Source organism: Oncorhynchus tshawytscha, unplaced genomic scaffold (genome assembly GCF_018296145.1).
Source record: "Oncorhynchus tshawytscha isolate Ot180627B unplaced genomic scaffold, Otsh_v2.0 Un_scaffold_4246_pilon_pilon, whole genome shotgun sequence".
Lineage (NCBI taxonomy): Eukaryota > Metazoa > Chordata > Actinopteri > Salmoniformes > Salmonidae > Oncorhynchus > Oncorhynchus tshawytscha.
In genome coordinates, this window is record NW_024609831.1 from 1,372,394 (window position 1) to 1,387,912 (window position 15,519).

The 15,519-nt window shown below is 45.1% G+C and overlaps 2 protein-coding genes across 2 annotated transcripts in view; both read left to right on the forward strand.

Moving 5' to 3' along the window:
- The window catches only part of tspan7b (tetraspanin 7b), a 33,878-nt gene extending 22,013 nt beyond the window's left edge, over positions 1-11,865 (forward strand). The window contains exons 3-9 of the mRNA XM_042319435.1: positions 5,679-5,867; positions 6,475-6,549; positions 6,799-6,894; positions 7,090-7,245; positions 7,322-7,405; positions 8,401-8,482; positions 10,119-11,865. Coding sequence (XP_042175369.1) covers positions 5,679-5,867; positions 6,475-6,549; positions 6,799-6,894; positions 7,090-7,245; positions 7,322-7,405; positions 8,401-8,469 — 669 coding nt within the window. The 3' untranslated portion in view covers positions 8,470-8,482; positions 10,119-11,865. The remainder of the gene's footprint in view (positions 1-5,678; positions 5,868-6,474; positions 6,550-6,798; positions 6,895-7,089; positions 7,246-7,321; positions 7,406-8,400; positions 8,483-10,118) is intronic.
- Positions 11,866-12,803: 938 nt separating this feature from the next.
- mid1ip1b (MID1 interacting protein 1b) lies at positions 12,804-14,475 on the forward strand. Its single transcript, XM_024425574.2, has 2 exons — positions 12,804-12,990; positions 13,192-14,475. The coding sequence occupies exon 2, from the start codon at positions 13,521-13,523 to the stop codon at positions 13,992-13,994; it is 474 nt and encodes a 157-aa protein (XP_024281342.2). The 5' UTR covers positions 12,804-12,990; positions 13,192-13,520; the 3' UTR covers positions 13,995-14,475.
- Positions 14,476-15,519: the final 1,044 nt, after the last annotated feature.

Consider the following 15,519-nt stretch of genomic DNA (forward strand, 5'->3'; position numbering starts at 1 on the left):
GCAGCTCCTGACAGACGGGCGGCTCTGGCAGCTCAGGAGAGACGGGCGGCTCTGGCAGCTCAGGACAGACGGGAGACTCTGGCAGCTCAGGACAGACGGGAGACTCTGGCAGCTCAGGACAGACGGGAGACTCTGGCACCTCAGGACAGACGGGAGACTCTGGCAGGTCAGGACAAACGGGAGACTCTGGCAGCTCAGGACAGAAGGGAGACTCTGGCAGCTCAGGACAGACGGGAGACTCTGGCAGCTCAGGACAGAAGGGCGGCTCTGGCAGCTCAGGACAGACGGGCGGCTCTGGTAGCTCAGGACAGACGGGCGGCTCTGGCAGCTCAGGACAGACGGGCGGCTCTGGCAGCTCAGGACAGACGGGAGCACCTGTATGGAGGACACGGAGAGACAGCCTGGTGCGGGGGGCTGCCACCGGAGGCCTGGTGTGTGGAGGAGGCACCGGATAGACCGGACCGTGGAGGCGCACTGGGGGTCTCGAGCACCGCGCCTGCCCAACCCTACCTGGCTGAATGCTCCCCATAGCCAGGCCAGTGCGGCGAGGTGGAATAGCCCGCACTGGGCTGTGCTGGCGAACCGGGGACACCATGCGTAGGGCTGGTGCCATGTACCTCTGCCCGAGGAGACGCACTGGAGACCAGATGCACTGAGCCGGCTTCATGGCACCTGGCTCGATGCCCACTCTAGCCCGGCTGATATGAGGCGCTGCTATGTACCGCACTGGGCTATGCCTGCACACCGGGGACACCATGCGCCTCACGGCATAACACGGTGCCTGCCCGGTCCCCCTCTCTCCACGGTAAGCACGGGGAGTTGGCTCAGGTCTCCTACCTGACTTAGCCACACTCCCCGTGTGCTCCCCCCAATAATTTTTTGGGACTGCCTCTCGGGCTTCCAACCGCGCTGCCGTGCTGCCTCCTCATACCACCGCCTCTCGGCTTTCGCTGCCTCCAGCTCTGCCTTGGGGCGGCGATACTCTCCCGGCTGTATCCAGGGTCCCTTGCCATCCAGGATCTCCTCCCATGTCCAGGAGTCTGGAGATCGCTGCTGCTGCCCGTTACCACTCTGCTTGGTCCTTTGGTGGTGGGTGATTCTGTAACAGTCGTTGTATGAAGGAGAGGACCAAAGCATGGTAAGTGTTCATCTTGTTTTTAATAAGAATAGTGAACACTGAAACAAAAACAATAAAACGACAAACGAACAGTCCTGAACGGTGAAATAAAACACAGAACAGAAAATAATCACCCACAACTCAAAAGTGAAACCAGGCTACCTAAGTATGGTTCTCAATCAGGGACAACGATTGACAGCTGCCTCTGATTGGCCTGGTATGCTTCTCAAACACAGAAATCCAAAATTATAGAAAAAGGAACATAGACTGCCCACCCCAACTCACGCCCTGACCATACTAAAACAAAGACAAAAACAAAGGAACTAAGGTCAGAACGTGACATATATATTGTTTTCATACCCTACATTACTCATCTCATATGTATGTGTGCTCCCATACTGTGCTCTATACCATCTACTGCATCTTGCCATCTTGATGTAATGTTTCACTAGCCACTTTTAACAATGCCACTTTATATAATGTTTTCACACCCTACATTACTCTTCTCATATGTACAGTATATACTGTACTCTATACCATCTACTGCATCTTGCCTATGCCGTTCGGGCATCACTCATTCATATATTTTTATGTACATATTCGTATTCATTCCTTTACACTTGTGTGTATGAGGGAGTTGTTGTGAAATGGTTAGGTTATATTACTCGTTAGATATTACTGCATGGTCGGAACAAGAAGCACAAGCATTTCACTACAATCGCATTAACATCTGCTAACCATGTGTATGTGACAAATACATTTCATTTGATTTTGATTTGAGATGGGGACAGCGAGAACTCACTCATATGCTATCTCTCAGATGTGTTCTACAGCGCTGTCTAAGTGTCATGCTACATGTCGGGCAGTGACTCACCTCTCGCACTCTTTAATCTCTCTCTCTCTTCAATCTCACACTAAATTCTCTCTCTCTCTCTCTCTGACTCACTCCACCTGTGAGAGTGTTGCTGTTCCTTCTCATGCTGTGTTCTTGGGTAATCAGGCAGACAGACAGACAGACAGACAGACAGACAGGCAGGCAGGCAGGGAGGGAGACAGACAGACAGGGAAGCAGGCAGGCAGGCTGGCAGGGAGGCAGGCAAGTAGACAGGGAGGGAGGGAGAATGGCAGACAGGGAGGGGGCAGGGAGGCAGGCAGGCAGACAGTGAGGGGAGCAGGCAGGCTGCTCTGTATGTGTCAGCGGGCCTCTGACGCACGGCCAGCGCCAGACATGCTCAGAATCACAACAACATTTCCCAACGCATGGTGGCTACAGGGAGGTGATGCTTCCCAAATGGCTCCCTATATAGTGCACTACTTTTGACCAGAGCCCTATGGGAAGTGCACTATGTAGGGAATAGGGTGCCATTTGGGATGCAAACACTGTGCCACTGCTCGAGGTAGATGTTGCCCTTTACCACAGATCTAAGATCAGATCTCTCTAACTCCTATCCTAAACTTAACCATCAGGGGAATGACAAAATATCTCACCCTGTATCAGTGGTTAGGTAACATTTTTCCATGTGCATCCTCTCTGCCGTGTTTATCTCCAATAAAGTCTTCCTCTGCTGCTGTTCTGTGTGGGTTAGACACATATTGGTTTGGGGCAGCAGGTAGCCTAGTGGTTAGAGTTTTGGACTCATAACCGAAAGGTTGCAAGATCAAATCCCTGAGCTGACAAGGTAAAAATCTGCCATTCTGCCCCTGAACAAGGCAGTTAACCCACTGTTCCTAGGCTGTCATTGTAAATAATAATTTGCTCTTAACTGACTTGCCTGGTTAAATAAAATATTGAATAGGCTGATTTTTATGGCAGAGCACAGGTGGGCAAAGAGTCTTATGATACTGCGTTCACATCTCACACCAGCTGAGCCAACGCCTTCTGGCTTGTGTAAGGAAGGAGTGAGTTTCTACCAGAGGCTACAAGCTATAAGGTGAGATAAGATAAGCATATTTAGTTATGGTTGAGGGCAGGGTGATAGTTTCTCCAGTGATGTCATTGCTATGCTAGTAAGGGACGACTAGCCGCCTTAACAATGAAGAAAACCTTAACCCAACCCTGTGAACTGCTAACTGGTTTTACAAAGAAAGGAACTCCAGTTATTGTCATTTTAGATGTAATCCTGATTCCTGATCTTCCTTACCACACATATGTTAATTAACGACTAAAATATGCATATATTAATAATAATGGAGACATATAGAGAGGAACTCCATGGAGAACCCAGTCCTTGAGTGGAACCCTGCTTTGAACAAGGACCACAAATCCCCAAGGTGAATACATTAACCCACTTTTCACTCCACATTAATTTAATGATATGGAGGAGGAGATTCATCTGTCATGGTTTTTGTGTATGTGTATAAGTGGGGATCCCGAGTGGCGCAGCCGTCTAAGGCACTGCAGCTCAGTGCTAGAGGTGTCACCACAGACCCTGTTTCAATTCCAGATTGTATCACCATGGGCTGTGATTGGGATTCCCATAGGACGGAGCACAATTGGCCCAGTGTTGTCTGGGGTAGGCCAAACCAAAATAATAATTTGTTCTTAAATGACTTGCCAAGTTAAATAAAGGTTAAAGAAAAACAATAATTTACCAGCTACACGTTGAGGTTAGATAGTAGTATCCTACCTTTCTAGACCCACAATCTCTCACTGTTCAGAACAGTTTGTATGACTTTTTTCCTCATCAAAGGGAATGGCATCTTCTCCTCTGGACAGGTGGACGTGCCACTGCTGTATTCCTTCAGCTGTTCTTGTCTAATGATGTTCTGTATTATGTCATTCTGTATTATGTTTCATGTTGTGTGTTGGACCCCAGGAAGAGTAGCTGCTGCTTTTGCAACAGCTAATGGGGATCCTTATAGAATACCAAATTCCAGTCTTTACCAATAACCACAGCACCATCTGCTGTTCAAGAACACACTACTAGAGGGCTCTACACAGAATAGGCTGGTGCACAAAATAATTTATTTATACACTAGATGACTGATAGGGGGCGCTGTGTTGGCACTCCCTCACTGTTGTAAAACATATTTTCGAAGCAATAGAAATGCATGTATTAATGTGTACGTTTGTTTTTGCCTCGTTTATTCTGTTACAGACACATGAATGCATACTATTATATTATGTGAGCTAAACATAAAATAACAATATATGAAAACATTTTCCTTAAAGTATAATTTGTTTTATTACTAATGTTATTGTCCCCACATCAACAAAAAAAAGACTTAAATGCATGTTCTTGAAACATTTAACTGAAATACAGTAGCATCCCATGTATTCCTATGGAGGACTGGTCCTACTGGGGAATGCCAATATGGCTGACAGGTGGCTTCAAAGCCTCTCAATGGCCAATACATAGAAATCACAATCCACAATCATTGGGTGCACATAATAAGTACGAGTAGAAACACACAAATACAACAACAACATTAAAGAATGGGAAGATGGTTTTGTATGATGCACTGACAAAATGCATCATAACCCAGGGTTAGAGCCAAGATGGAGGTGCGGATGCTTCAACACAGCGTCTCCTATTAGTCATCTAGTGTTTATATCATAGAGAGAGCAAAGTGTTCAGTCTACAGCGACTAATGCATGCTGGTGTTGGGTGGGCTTTTGGAAGGCCTGCATTCACTCAGTCACTCTTTTCACGCCACTTCGATACAAAGTGATTTTCATAGTAGGTTAGGAGAGCATTTTCACTAAACCTAACTCTAACCCATTTCCTAACCTTAACCTCAGTCTCCTAACCCGCTACATTAATTATCTTAGCCTGTGGCGTACGTTCTACTAACCTTCCACGAATAAAATAGTTTTTCACCTTATGAATATGGAGTTTTTCCTGGTCATGACACACCAGTCACCATTCACGAGTAGGGCCAAAGATGGTGGAAAAATCAAGATATCCCATAAAGGCTGTTTGCCATTGAAACAAATGTTCACAGTTCCCATCTACTTAATGGAATTTGTATTTGTTTCATTGACCCATTGTTGACATTGTCCCAAAATGTTTTGCTTGTCGACACTCAAGTTTTCAAGATATGTAACTTTCAAAATACAGAAATCATCGTACGGTATGATTTCTGTATTTTGAAAGTGAAATATCTTGAAAACTTGACAGCAGCTCGGTCTGGTTTACTTAGTAAGTTTTAGTTATTTTTAACCAGAAAAAAGAGCCTATAAAATGTCTCGCTTTCTCTTCTGTCTCATGAGCCATGCAGTGAGGATTCAGTTTCTTTCATTGGGTGGCAGCAAAGAGCTATCTCCAGTGCCACTAACAGCATTATAGTAGATCGGCAGTGTATCATTTACAGTGTAATCAATGGTTTATTACACAGAGAAATTGACTGCTTTTATGGACGACTGCTTAAACAGACCATTGACATTTCATATCATATGAACGTGTCATTTAGCATGAAGCTGTGATGTTTGTGTTACAGTTTTGCCACCTATCATCTCTATGGGTCTGAAACCTCCAGTGATGCCCTTGATGACGTTTTAGTGACAGGGCTCTAATGCTCTTTCACCTTCTCTCGCCCCTCTCTCTTTCTCTCTGTCCAGATCACGGGGGCGATCCTCTTAGCTGTGGGACTATGGGGAAAGTTTATGCTGGGTGCGTACATATCTATCATCGCTGACAGCTCCACCAACGCTCCTTATGTTCTCATCGGCACCGGAACATGCATCATCGTGTTCGGTCTGTTTGGATGCTTCGCTACCTGCCGCGGGAGCCCATGGATGCTCAAGCTGGTGAGAGCTAGGAGAAGTTGGTGAGAGCTAGGAGAAGTTGGTGAGAGCTAGGAGAAGTTGGTGAGAGCTAGGAGAAGTTGGTGAGAGCTAGGAGAAGTTGATGAGAGCTAGGAGAAGTTGATGAGAGCTAGGAGAAGTTGATGAGAGCTAGGAGAAGTTGGTGAGCGCTAGGAGAAGTTGATGAGAGCTAGGAGAAGTTGATGAGAGCTAGGAGAAGTTGGTGAGCGCTAGTAGAAGTTGATGAGAGCTAGGAGAAGCTGGTGAGAGCTAGGAGAAGTTGTCATCCGAGTAACTCAAATGTGTCTATTTCTTCCCACTGGGGAAGAAACAGAATTCAACATCTGTTCCACATTGGTTCAAAGTAATATCATTGAAATGACGTGGAAACAACGTTAATTCATCCAGTGTGTGCCCAGTGGGTTTGTTTATGTCTTTGTTTAATTTTTGATTTCTTTCCTTCTAAAAATGTCTTCCTTTCCTACTGTCATTCAACGTTCCTTGCAGTGTTTCGAGAATCTTATCGTGAGCAAAGGGTGAGAAAGTCTGCAAAATATACACAGTAACTCAGTGTCCGTTTTGTGGCGCCCTGTGTGCCCTCTCTCTGCAGTATGCCATGTTCCTGTCCCTGATCTTCCTGGCAGAGCTTGTGGCTGGCATCTCCGGGTTTGTCTTTCGTCATGAGGTAGGTGGCCCTGCCATACCTGCCTCTGGCACTCACCCACAGAATCATGAGTACCCACCCACTTGGCACAGATGTCAATTCAACGTCCATTCCACGTTAGTTCAACGTAATTTTGTTGAACTGACGTGGATACAATGTTGATTCAACCAGTGAGTGCCCAGTGGGCAGAATTCATCAGTCAGAGTGTCCATCTGTTTCACAACGGGAGAAGCTATGAACACAACAAGAACTTTGTGTTTGTGTTCCCAGATAAAGGGAACCTTCCAGAGGACCTTCAGTGAGGCAGTGAAGAACTACAATTCCCAGGACGAGAGGAGCCTGGCTGTGGACAATGTGCAGCGCAGTGTGAGTGACGGTCATTTTGACAGCCAAATTAGGGTTGTGATTAAAAACGGACTGTGATAAATCTCTCTCTCTCCAACCCCCTCACTCTCTATCTCTCTTGCTCTCTCCATCTCTCTCTCTATCTCCCCTCCCTCTCTATCCCTCTCTCTCTCCCCTCTCTCTCTCTCCCTCTCCATCCCCCCTCTCTAACTCCAGTTAAAATGCTGTGGTGTGTTGAACTACACCAGCTGGTTGTCCAGTATCTGGTTCCCTAACAACGGCATCCCACCCAGCTGCTGTGCCAGCATCTCTGACTGTAACGCTTCTGACCTGCACAATGTCACCATAGCCCCCAGCAAGGTCCACCAGCAGGTCAGACACACACACGGACAGACAGACACACACCGTACACACTGACAAACACACTCACTTGTCTTGTCTTCTACAGGGCTGTTATGAGCTGGTGACTGACTTCATTGAGACTAACATGGGGATCATTGCTGGAGTGACATTTGGAATAGCTGTCTCACAAGTAAGTAACAGTATGGACCAGTTGTTCTTCCACTCTCCTTCTGTGTGTGTGTGTGTGTGAGCGTGCGCCCAGTGCAGGTTATTAATGATTACACACGGCTGGGGCGATGTTCACCGCTGCTCCTTCAGACCCAATCAGCTAGTCCGCCACTCAGAGCCTGTTCCATCACACACATACCATTCAGGCGCGCCTCGGGAACTATTATGCAGACCAGAGTACAACAGCACACACAAACACGCTCTCTCCCCTACCTCCTTCCTTCTCCAGCTCCCTCTCTCTCCATTTCTCCTCTCTCTCCTCTCCCTCCTTCGCTCTCTCCTCTCTCACTCTCTCTCTACTATGCGCGAGTGTGGTCGTTACCTCCTGCTCGGCTGACATGCTCGATTAGCTCCACAGCGCCGCTCGTCGTCACAGCGACCCCCTCCATTACCCTTAATGGGCCTGGGGGAGGTAGGTAGAGAAAGTGAGAGTGTGTGTGTGTCTCCGTGGACGCTGTGACCTGCGACGGCCTGCCCTTCTGCAGTCCCGAGCCCATTAATTGCACCGTAAACGTTATGGAGGGAAGCGGCGAGGGGAGAAGGAGGGGTGGCAGAGAGAGATCAATGACACCTCTTATAGGAGCAGCCACCCCTTTAATGTATCTTATCCCTATCCCTCCTCTCTTCCTTCCCTGATCCCGCCTCTCCTCCTTCCCTGATCCCTCCTTGGCCCTCCATCCCCTGGCAATGAGGATGGAGGGAAGAGGGAGAGGGTGGAGAGAAGAGGGAGAGGGTGGAGGGAAGAGGGGGAGGGTGGAGGGAAGAGTGGGAAGGGTGAAGGGAAGAGGGGGAGGATGGAGGGAAGACTGAGGACCTTTAAGAGAGATTATTTATTGTGTGCTGTTGGAACTGACTCATTTTCATCACCACCCCCCTCTCTCTCCCACTCTCTCCTCTCTTGCTCTCTCCCCCATTATCTTTCTCTCTCTTTTTCACTCTCTCTCTCTTTCTCTCCAGTCAATTGGTATGCTGTTGGCATGCTGTCTGTCGAGGCTTATCACTGCTAACCAATATGAGATGGTGTAGTAGTGAGGTGCAGGTGAGTCTGACACACACACAAATACTTCATTTGAATCCACCAATCAAATTGACAAAAAAAGGATCCAAACATTTCAAAGGTCCCTGTGTGCAGGGCACAGAAAGCACCTCCTTCTCCAAACAGCTAGGCTGCCCATGACAGCTGAAACAGAGCAGTACCTAGCCAATTGCTTTACCCTGGTTTTTGTCAGGCCCGCAATCTGGAGGCCACGCACTGCAAGCCTGTGTTCGTGGCCGAGACTGCCAAATATCAGCCCCGCCAGCTTGCACCTCCACCCCACCAGCTTGCACCTCCACCCCAGGCTGTCCCAGCATGCCACGAGGGGCTGGTATTTAAGCAGCTTCTCAGCAAAGGCCTGCTCCATGTAGCCGTCCAATGAGCAGCCCACTTCCAAAACGAACACCTCCGCCTGGCCTCCCCCCACAACAACAACATCTGGCACACAGGAAACAGGAATGTTTATGCATGCGTGCTGTTGGTGAGACCACTTGTCCCACCTCGCTGGCTATCCGGTCAACAAGGCGGTCATGCCTAGCAATGTATAAATCCTTGTATGATCAGCAGCCATTCACAACATGGGCAATGGACTCCATTTCATTTGACTCATGTAGAATACAAAATGGGTCATTATCTGCAGGATACCAGAGTGCTACACACACACACTTGTGTAGTGCTATTTGTCTCTGTGACTAAGTGCAATGCATCCAGTGTAATAAGGGGTTGTGTCACAGACCTCCATGGCTGGAACCCCTACAGCCCCCTGCAAGTCGCAGTCAAACACACACACACACACACACACACACACACACACACACACACACACACACACACACACACACACACACACACACACACAAACGTGATCTCACTATGCAAGGTAGTTATCGCTAGCTCACACCTTCCCAGCAGGCCCCTCTAATTGGCCGTCCCCGACTGTGCTGCTGTGGATTATAAATAAAGCTGTTTGGCTCGCAATTAAACACTCTGATTTATACCGTGTTGGCAGGGCTGTGTGGCGTGATTATACCTTAAAGAGTTAGAATCCCCCACTTCTCCCCCCATATGACACACTGGCTTAACCTCATAGGATTTAGCCTCATAGGGTTTAGCCTGATAGGGTTTAGCCTGCTAGCGGTTAGCATGGCCGAGCTTCACCAGAGCGTCATTGTCAATTCGAAGCTTGCAGAAACTATTAGTGGCTCCTATCCATCAGACATTAGTTGGCTGTTTTGTCACTTCAGAAGCCTCAGGGCTCTAAATAGACCTGAAGCCTGGCATGGGAGGCTCCGGGAGGGTTAACCGACAGACTGCATTCCACAGGTGCAGAGAGAGAAAGAGTGGCATTTAGGCTTCTTACACACATCACAGTCTAAAGGCTCCACTCATTACAGCAGACAAATGGCTATCCCTCTGGCTGTGTGACGGCCCTGCAGAGACTTCTCAGGGAGATATGTCTTCCAAAAGCTTCAGGTGACAAGTTCCAAAAGAGAGGATCCCCTCATTGTCACTGATTATGGGTGGTGGGGATGGTGTTTTCAGGGAATGTAGTCACACATGCGCAGACACACACGTACACACACAATCATGTTGAGTCTCTCTGTGATTGTCGGCACCTTTGTTATTTGTTTCCTTCCAGGGAGACCAGGAGGAGGAGAGTGTACACGTCACCTTGGAAACTGGGGAGGAACACACCCAAACACTCCATTCTTACTTTTCCAATCCTTATCTTTCTTACTTTATCAGTCTCTTTTTCTCTCTTTCAACACATTCCTTAATATGCCATCATGCCATGACTAAAAATGTTACCTTTCAAGACCTTAATTCTTCTAAAATGAATGGTTGTCGATTAGCACCTGCCTCAGCCATATGCTCTGATCCAGGCATGCCTAATTCAAACAGTACCAATCTTCACTTACACAAGTTGACAATATTCCTAAGAAATTGCCTTGATGCAACATAGCTCCTCGTTCCACTGCTATCTTCCCCAGTCTAAATTTCCTGGAAATACTTTGAGAGATGCCATCAGAATTTCCAATATGAGGTCTTCGAAAGAAACTTGAGCCCTCTCAGAAGGGACTGAGTTTCTCTGACTGACACACACGCGCACACACACACAGCGTCTGCTTTTTGCTGCTACATGGACTACAGTAAACCTACATCCTGCTTCTAATGACTATCACTCTAAATGACCTTGTGCAAGTTGCTCTCTGTGGATGTGTATTTGTGATGCGTTTAGATCCTCTGTATTCAGTCCTGTACTTGGTGATATCTGCCACTCCCTCCCCTGTGCCTTCTGTCTGTCAGTCATAATCAGTCATAATGTTGTTTTGTTGTTGTAATATTTCATTTCATTTTAAAAGTCTTAACTAGTCATGTGTGTTTCTATAACAGTAGTCTGAGACAAAGCCATTTTTCTGGTTTAAACCCCAGTTTTGATGTTCAAATGTTTTTACACATTCACCTTCTGCTTGAGATCCCACTCTATTTGACTATCCTTGTCCATTCTCCAGCACATCCAGTTCTCTCTCTCACTCCACCGCCACATCCCAGTACATTCGGTTCCAGCACCCTCCTCCCTGACTGACGCATATCGCTGCACAAACTAGAGTTTCACTGAGTCAGCACTGCTTTCTGATGATGAGAGAAGACTATTCTACTTCCTGTCTTTTGTTGTTGCCGTTTGCTTCTCACTATATGGGATTGGTAGACAGAGAGACAGCAAACTGGGCACAGACTGGTTGAATCAACGTTGTCATTTCAATGAAATGATGTGGAATAGACAATGAATTGATGTCTGTGTCCAGTGAGAGAAAGAGAGAGAGAGTCATTCTCAGTGGCAGGACTTGAGGTGTGCGAGCTCGATTCGGTCTGTCATTGCTCTGGCTTGGAACAATAAAATGAAATACCACTTTTTAAAGATTTGTCACTTTTGTATATTAATTAAATGGAGAATCAGTAAAATGACGGCAACCTCTTAGGTGGTAATGACTGTAGGAATAATAAGCTTTAGTGAGGGCCTGGGGGTAGAATGGAGTGGGGCAGACCACCGAGGTCACTAACACTGTTACTGGTTTCATTCAACTGTCATGTGAGTACAGAAAGCTGGTTCCAAGATTCTATTTCTGTAATTACTAGGATTCTTTTAGGTTTTTGTTTTGGGGTTTTGACGCATTCTGAAGTTGCTCTGTGTTTTCGCGGGATCAGTATAAAACCAATGTACATGATCAATTTATCTCTCAATCCAAAATTGGACAGATAAAATAAGACTGTATAAAAAAAGAACGTTTTAAAATGCATCACCAGCTAGCATGCCAACAAATGTATGTTGATATTGTGAACAATTGTGATCTTGAATCTATGAATAAAATGGTCATTACATCGTTTCAGTTGTGAGCTTCTGTTGTGAGATATTTACTCTTTTGTTTCTAGAACCGAGTATTTTTTGTTGTTGATAATAACGTGGGTAGTTAATCATCATTAATTAATTCTGCCCCTGATATATCCAATATAATTTACAGGTAGCAATAATATTTTTTACCCCACGGTGTCACTGTCACATCTATGAAAAACGTATTCGCGATCCCGTCTAGAAAGGGTGTTCGTGAGACAGATTTGACCATAGAATTAGCAATTAGAATAATTTAATAGGATCTTTATGGGCGTGACTCTAAAAAAAATTAATTACGAACAAGAACTACATCCAATGAAATCCTTACCGTTTGTTACAATGTAACTTATTCACAATAGACATCCGTATTCGTGATCATGAATCTGTTACAGCATCAAACTATAATATGTTGATACAGCATAAAAAACGAACTACTTTGTTGATAGTGTATACATTGTTAAAAATTGTCACTAGTACACCTACTACTTAAAGTGTTTTTGTGGGCAGGAATGACGCAACCCCAGCCTGAATTAAACTCCTGTTTCAACACGTCGCCAGTTTCCTCACATGAGCCTGCTCTATTCCACAACTCAAATGACATAATTATGATTCCTTCCTCGCCTCCGTATTTCTTTGAAAGGATGTCATTTGAGACCCTCAAATTCAAATGTACACGAGCCCTGGCTTTACGAAAACTGTGAAAGCAAGTTTGTCACAGTACACATTTGAGTTATCAGTATTGAAGTGACATTATGTTATTTTCTTCATAATCTCTCCAAAAGAGGAAGTATGGAAGGAAGGTAAAGATAGGTGTTTTTGTTGAAGGAAGTAAACATGTTCTAACCGGGAATTGACTTGGCAGAAAATCATCAGGGTGTGTGATAGACCGGCTAAAATCTGATTGGCTGAAAACGGAGTTACCGCATGTGGGCTGACGCAAGTACGCCACTCTGCATCTCACCGTCCTCCTGCTGGTGCTGAGGATTTATTAATTAAGCTAGCAAGCTGCTATCGGTCGCTTTGCTCACAACAAGCTGTTAAATTAAGACTTTATGCCTTTCACATAAGTTTAATAGGTGAAGTGGTTATTCGGAAAAATACCAGGGACGATAACATCACGGTGAGTTTGTACTGCTTGAGCTAAATGTATTCTACAAATACATAGCTAGCTAATGTTAGCTGTTAATTCGGTGAGTTGAGAACGGAAGCATCAATTGTCCAGTGTAAGGATTTCTAAATTTTTGGTAGGCCTACTATGCAACTAATGATACTGAAATAACGTTACTTGAAGTAACTAACCGTATGGTGTCTCTTATTTCAGGTCGTTCATCCTGTTACTTTGGCCTGAGGGGAAAACATTCGACTGAGACAGATCCGGGAACGCCCTTAGAAAAAATACACTTGTTAGTCAATTAGTGAGTAACGTTAGGTAGTACAGTCTCACAAGGCAGGCAAAACGTTTGAAAAGTCTGGACGTTTCCTCGGGCTGAGTAAGCTTTTGCAGCAGCTAAATTTGTAATTGTAATCCGATAAAGAGCATTAGCTAGTTAGCTTGTTAAGGTTGATTTCAGACTGACAGAGTAAAACTGCATTATCATCGGTGACTCGAGGTAACTAGATTGTCTGCACGCGGTCAGGTTTCTCGCAAAAATGATGCAAATTTCGGATTCGTACAATCAAAAGAATTCATTGTTCAATGCAATGAACCGATTTATTGGTGCCGTAAATAACATGGATCAGACGGTGATGGTTCCTAGTCTGCTAAGAGACGTGCCTCTAGACGAGGAAGAAGAGGTGAAAACGATATCACCGATTAGGACCGCCAGCAATGGGTCAACCACCTATTTCCAGGACGGGGACATGTACAATTACTATGTGCTATTAAAATCGATCAGGAATGACATCGAATGGGGGGTCCTACAAGCCGACGACAGGCGGAAAGAAAAAATGGGGGTGACCGCGTTGGACATATCCAGAATAGAATCCGATGATGATGATTTGGAGAAACAATTTCATTATTATTTGACAGGACTACACACGGTTCTGTCTAAGCTTACCCGGAAAGCAAACACCCTCACGAACAGGTACAATCAGGAGATTGGAATAAGGGGCTGTGGACTGTGACTACTAGAAAGTTGAGTGTGTAAGACGATAACATCAAAAGCCATTGAATGGTGGGAATGTCCTAGTGATATCGTTTGTATTTATTCCCACAGTGGGAATAAATAAATGTGACATACTAGACGTTTCATATGCATTGTTAAACATTTCCCATCTACTGTTTGAATGATTTGTTTCCACTAAATCTTGTGTATTAATGGCTTGTTGTATGGATGGTCTGTCCACATGAACATTTTTTGTTGTTGATTGGGCAACATTGCATAATGCCTACTGACAGGTATTTCATATGTTATGGTAACAATGAGTCATTGCCATACCATTGACTAAATCATATGCTTGATAATCTATGAATTGGAATCAAATGATAATCATTTTGAATTTGAGAGATTCCAAGAGATTAACACCAACTGTAAACCTTATTTAAGCACAGTTTTATTTTTCTATAGAAATGACGGCTCAGCGATTAAACATCTGCTTATTGTTATGTTGTGATCAGTTTATTTGACAGTCACTGGTTTATTGAGAGGTACACAACTTCGGCATGATAGTTTTGTGACTTGATTAAACTGTAAGATTGTGATTAGTCTGAACTGAAGCCTACAGTGGGTATAGAAAGTCACCACCCCCTTTCAAAATGTTCACCTTTTGTTGCCTTACAGCCTGAAATGTAAACACATACATTTAGACTTTTCCCAGCTTTATTTACACACCATAACCCACAACATCCAAGTGAATCTTTCTCTTCTAAACTCAAAGTAAAACAGTAAAATACCCTATTTGGATAAGTGAACCCCCCCACCCCTTAGAATTGCAAACTTGCTGAGGTATAACCAACCACCTTCCAGATCACAAGTCAAGCTAATTGTCTTCCATCTGTGATCCATTTTTAGGACTTTGATTATTTCAGAATAAAAGCAGTTTTTCATAGAGGGCTCCACTGCTCAGTAGTGCAATTCAAAGCAAAGAGTCCACTACGGTAGGAAAGATACTGTCAAAGGATCTACGAGATAAAGTTGTGAAAAGTCGGGATGGATATAAAAAGATTTCAAAGGCTTTGTCCCTTGGAGCACAGTTAAGACCATTTTTATTTAACTGTTAGTTTACCAGGTAAGTTGACTGAGAACATTCATTTACAGCAACGACCTGGGGAATAGTTACAGGGGAGAGGGGGATGAATGAGCCACCCAGACCCGCATAGATCAGGCCATCCCTCCAAACTGGATAACCGGGCAAGGAGGAGACTGATCAGAGAGGCTACCAAGAAGCCATTGCTGACTTTGAGGGAGTTTCAGGCCTTTATGGCAAAGACTGGTCAATGTGTGCATGTGCCCACTATCACAATCACTTTACAAATCTGGCCTCTATGGGAGGGTGGCAAGAAGAAGAAAAAACACATCAAGTCTCGTTTGAGCTTTGCCAAAAAGCACATCATAGATTCTGAGGGAAAGTGGAAAAAGATGCTGTGGTCAAGTGAGACAAATTTTACTTTTTGGTCTGAATGCAAAATGATAGGTCTAGAGAAAACCCA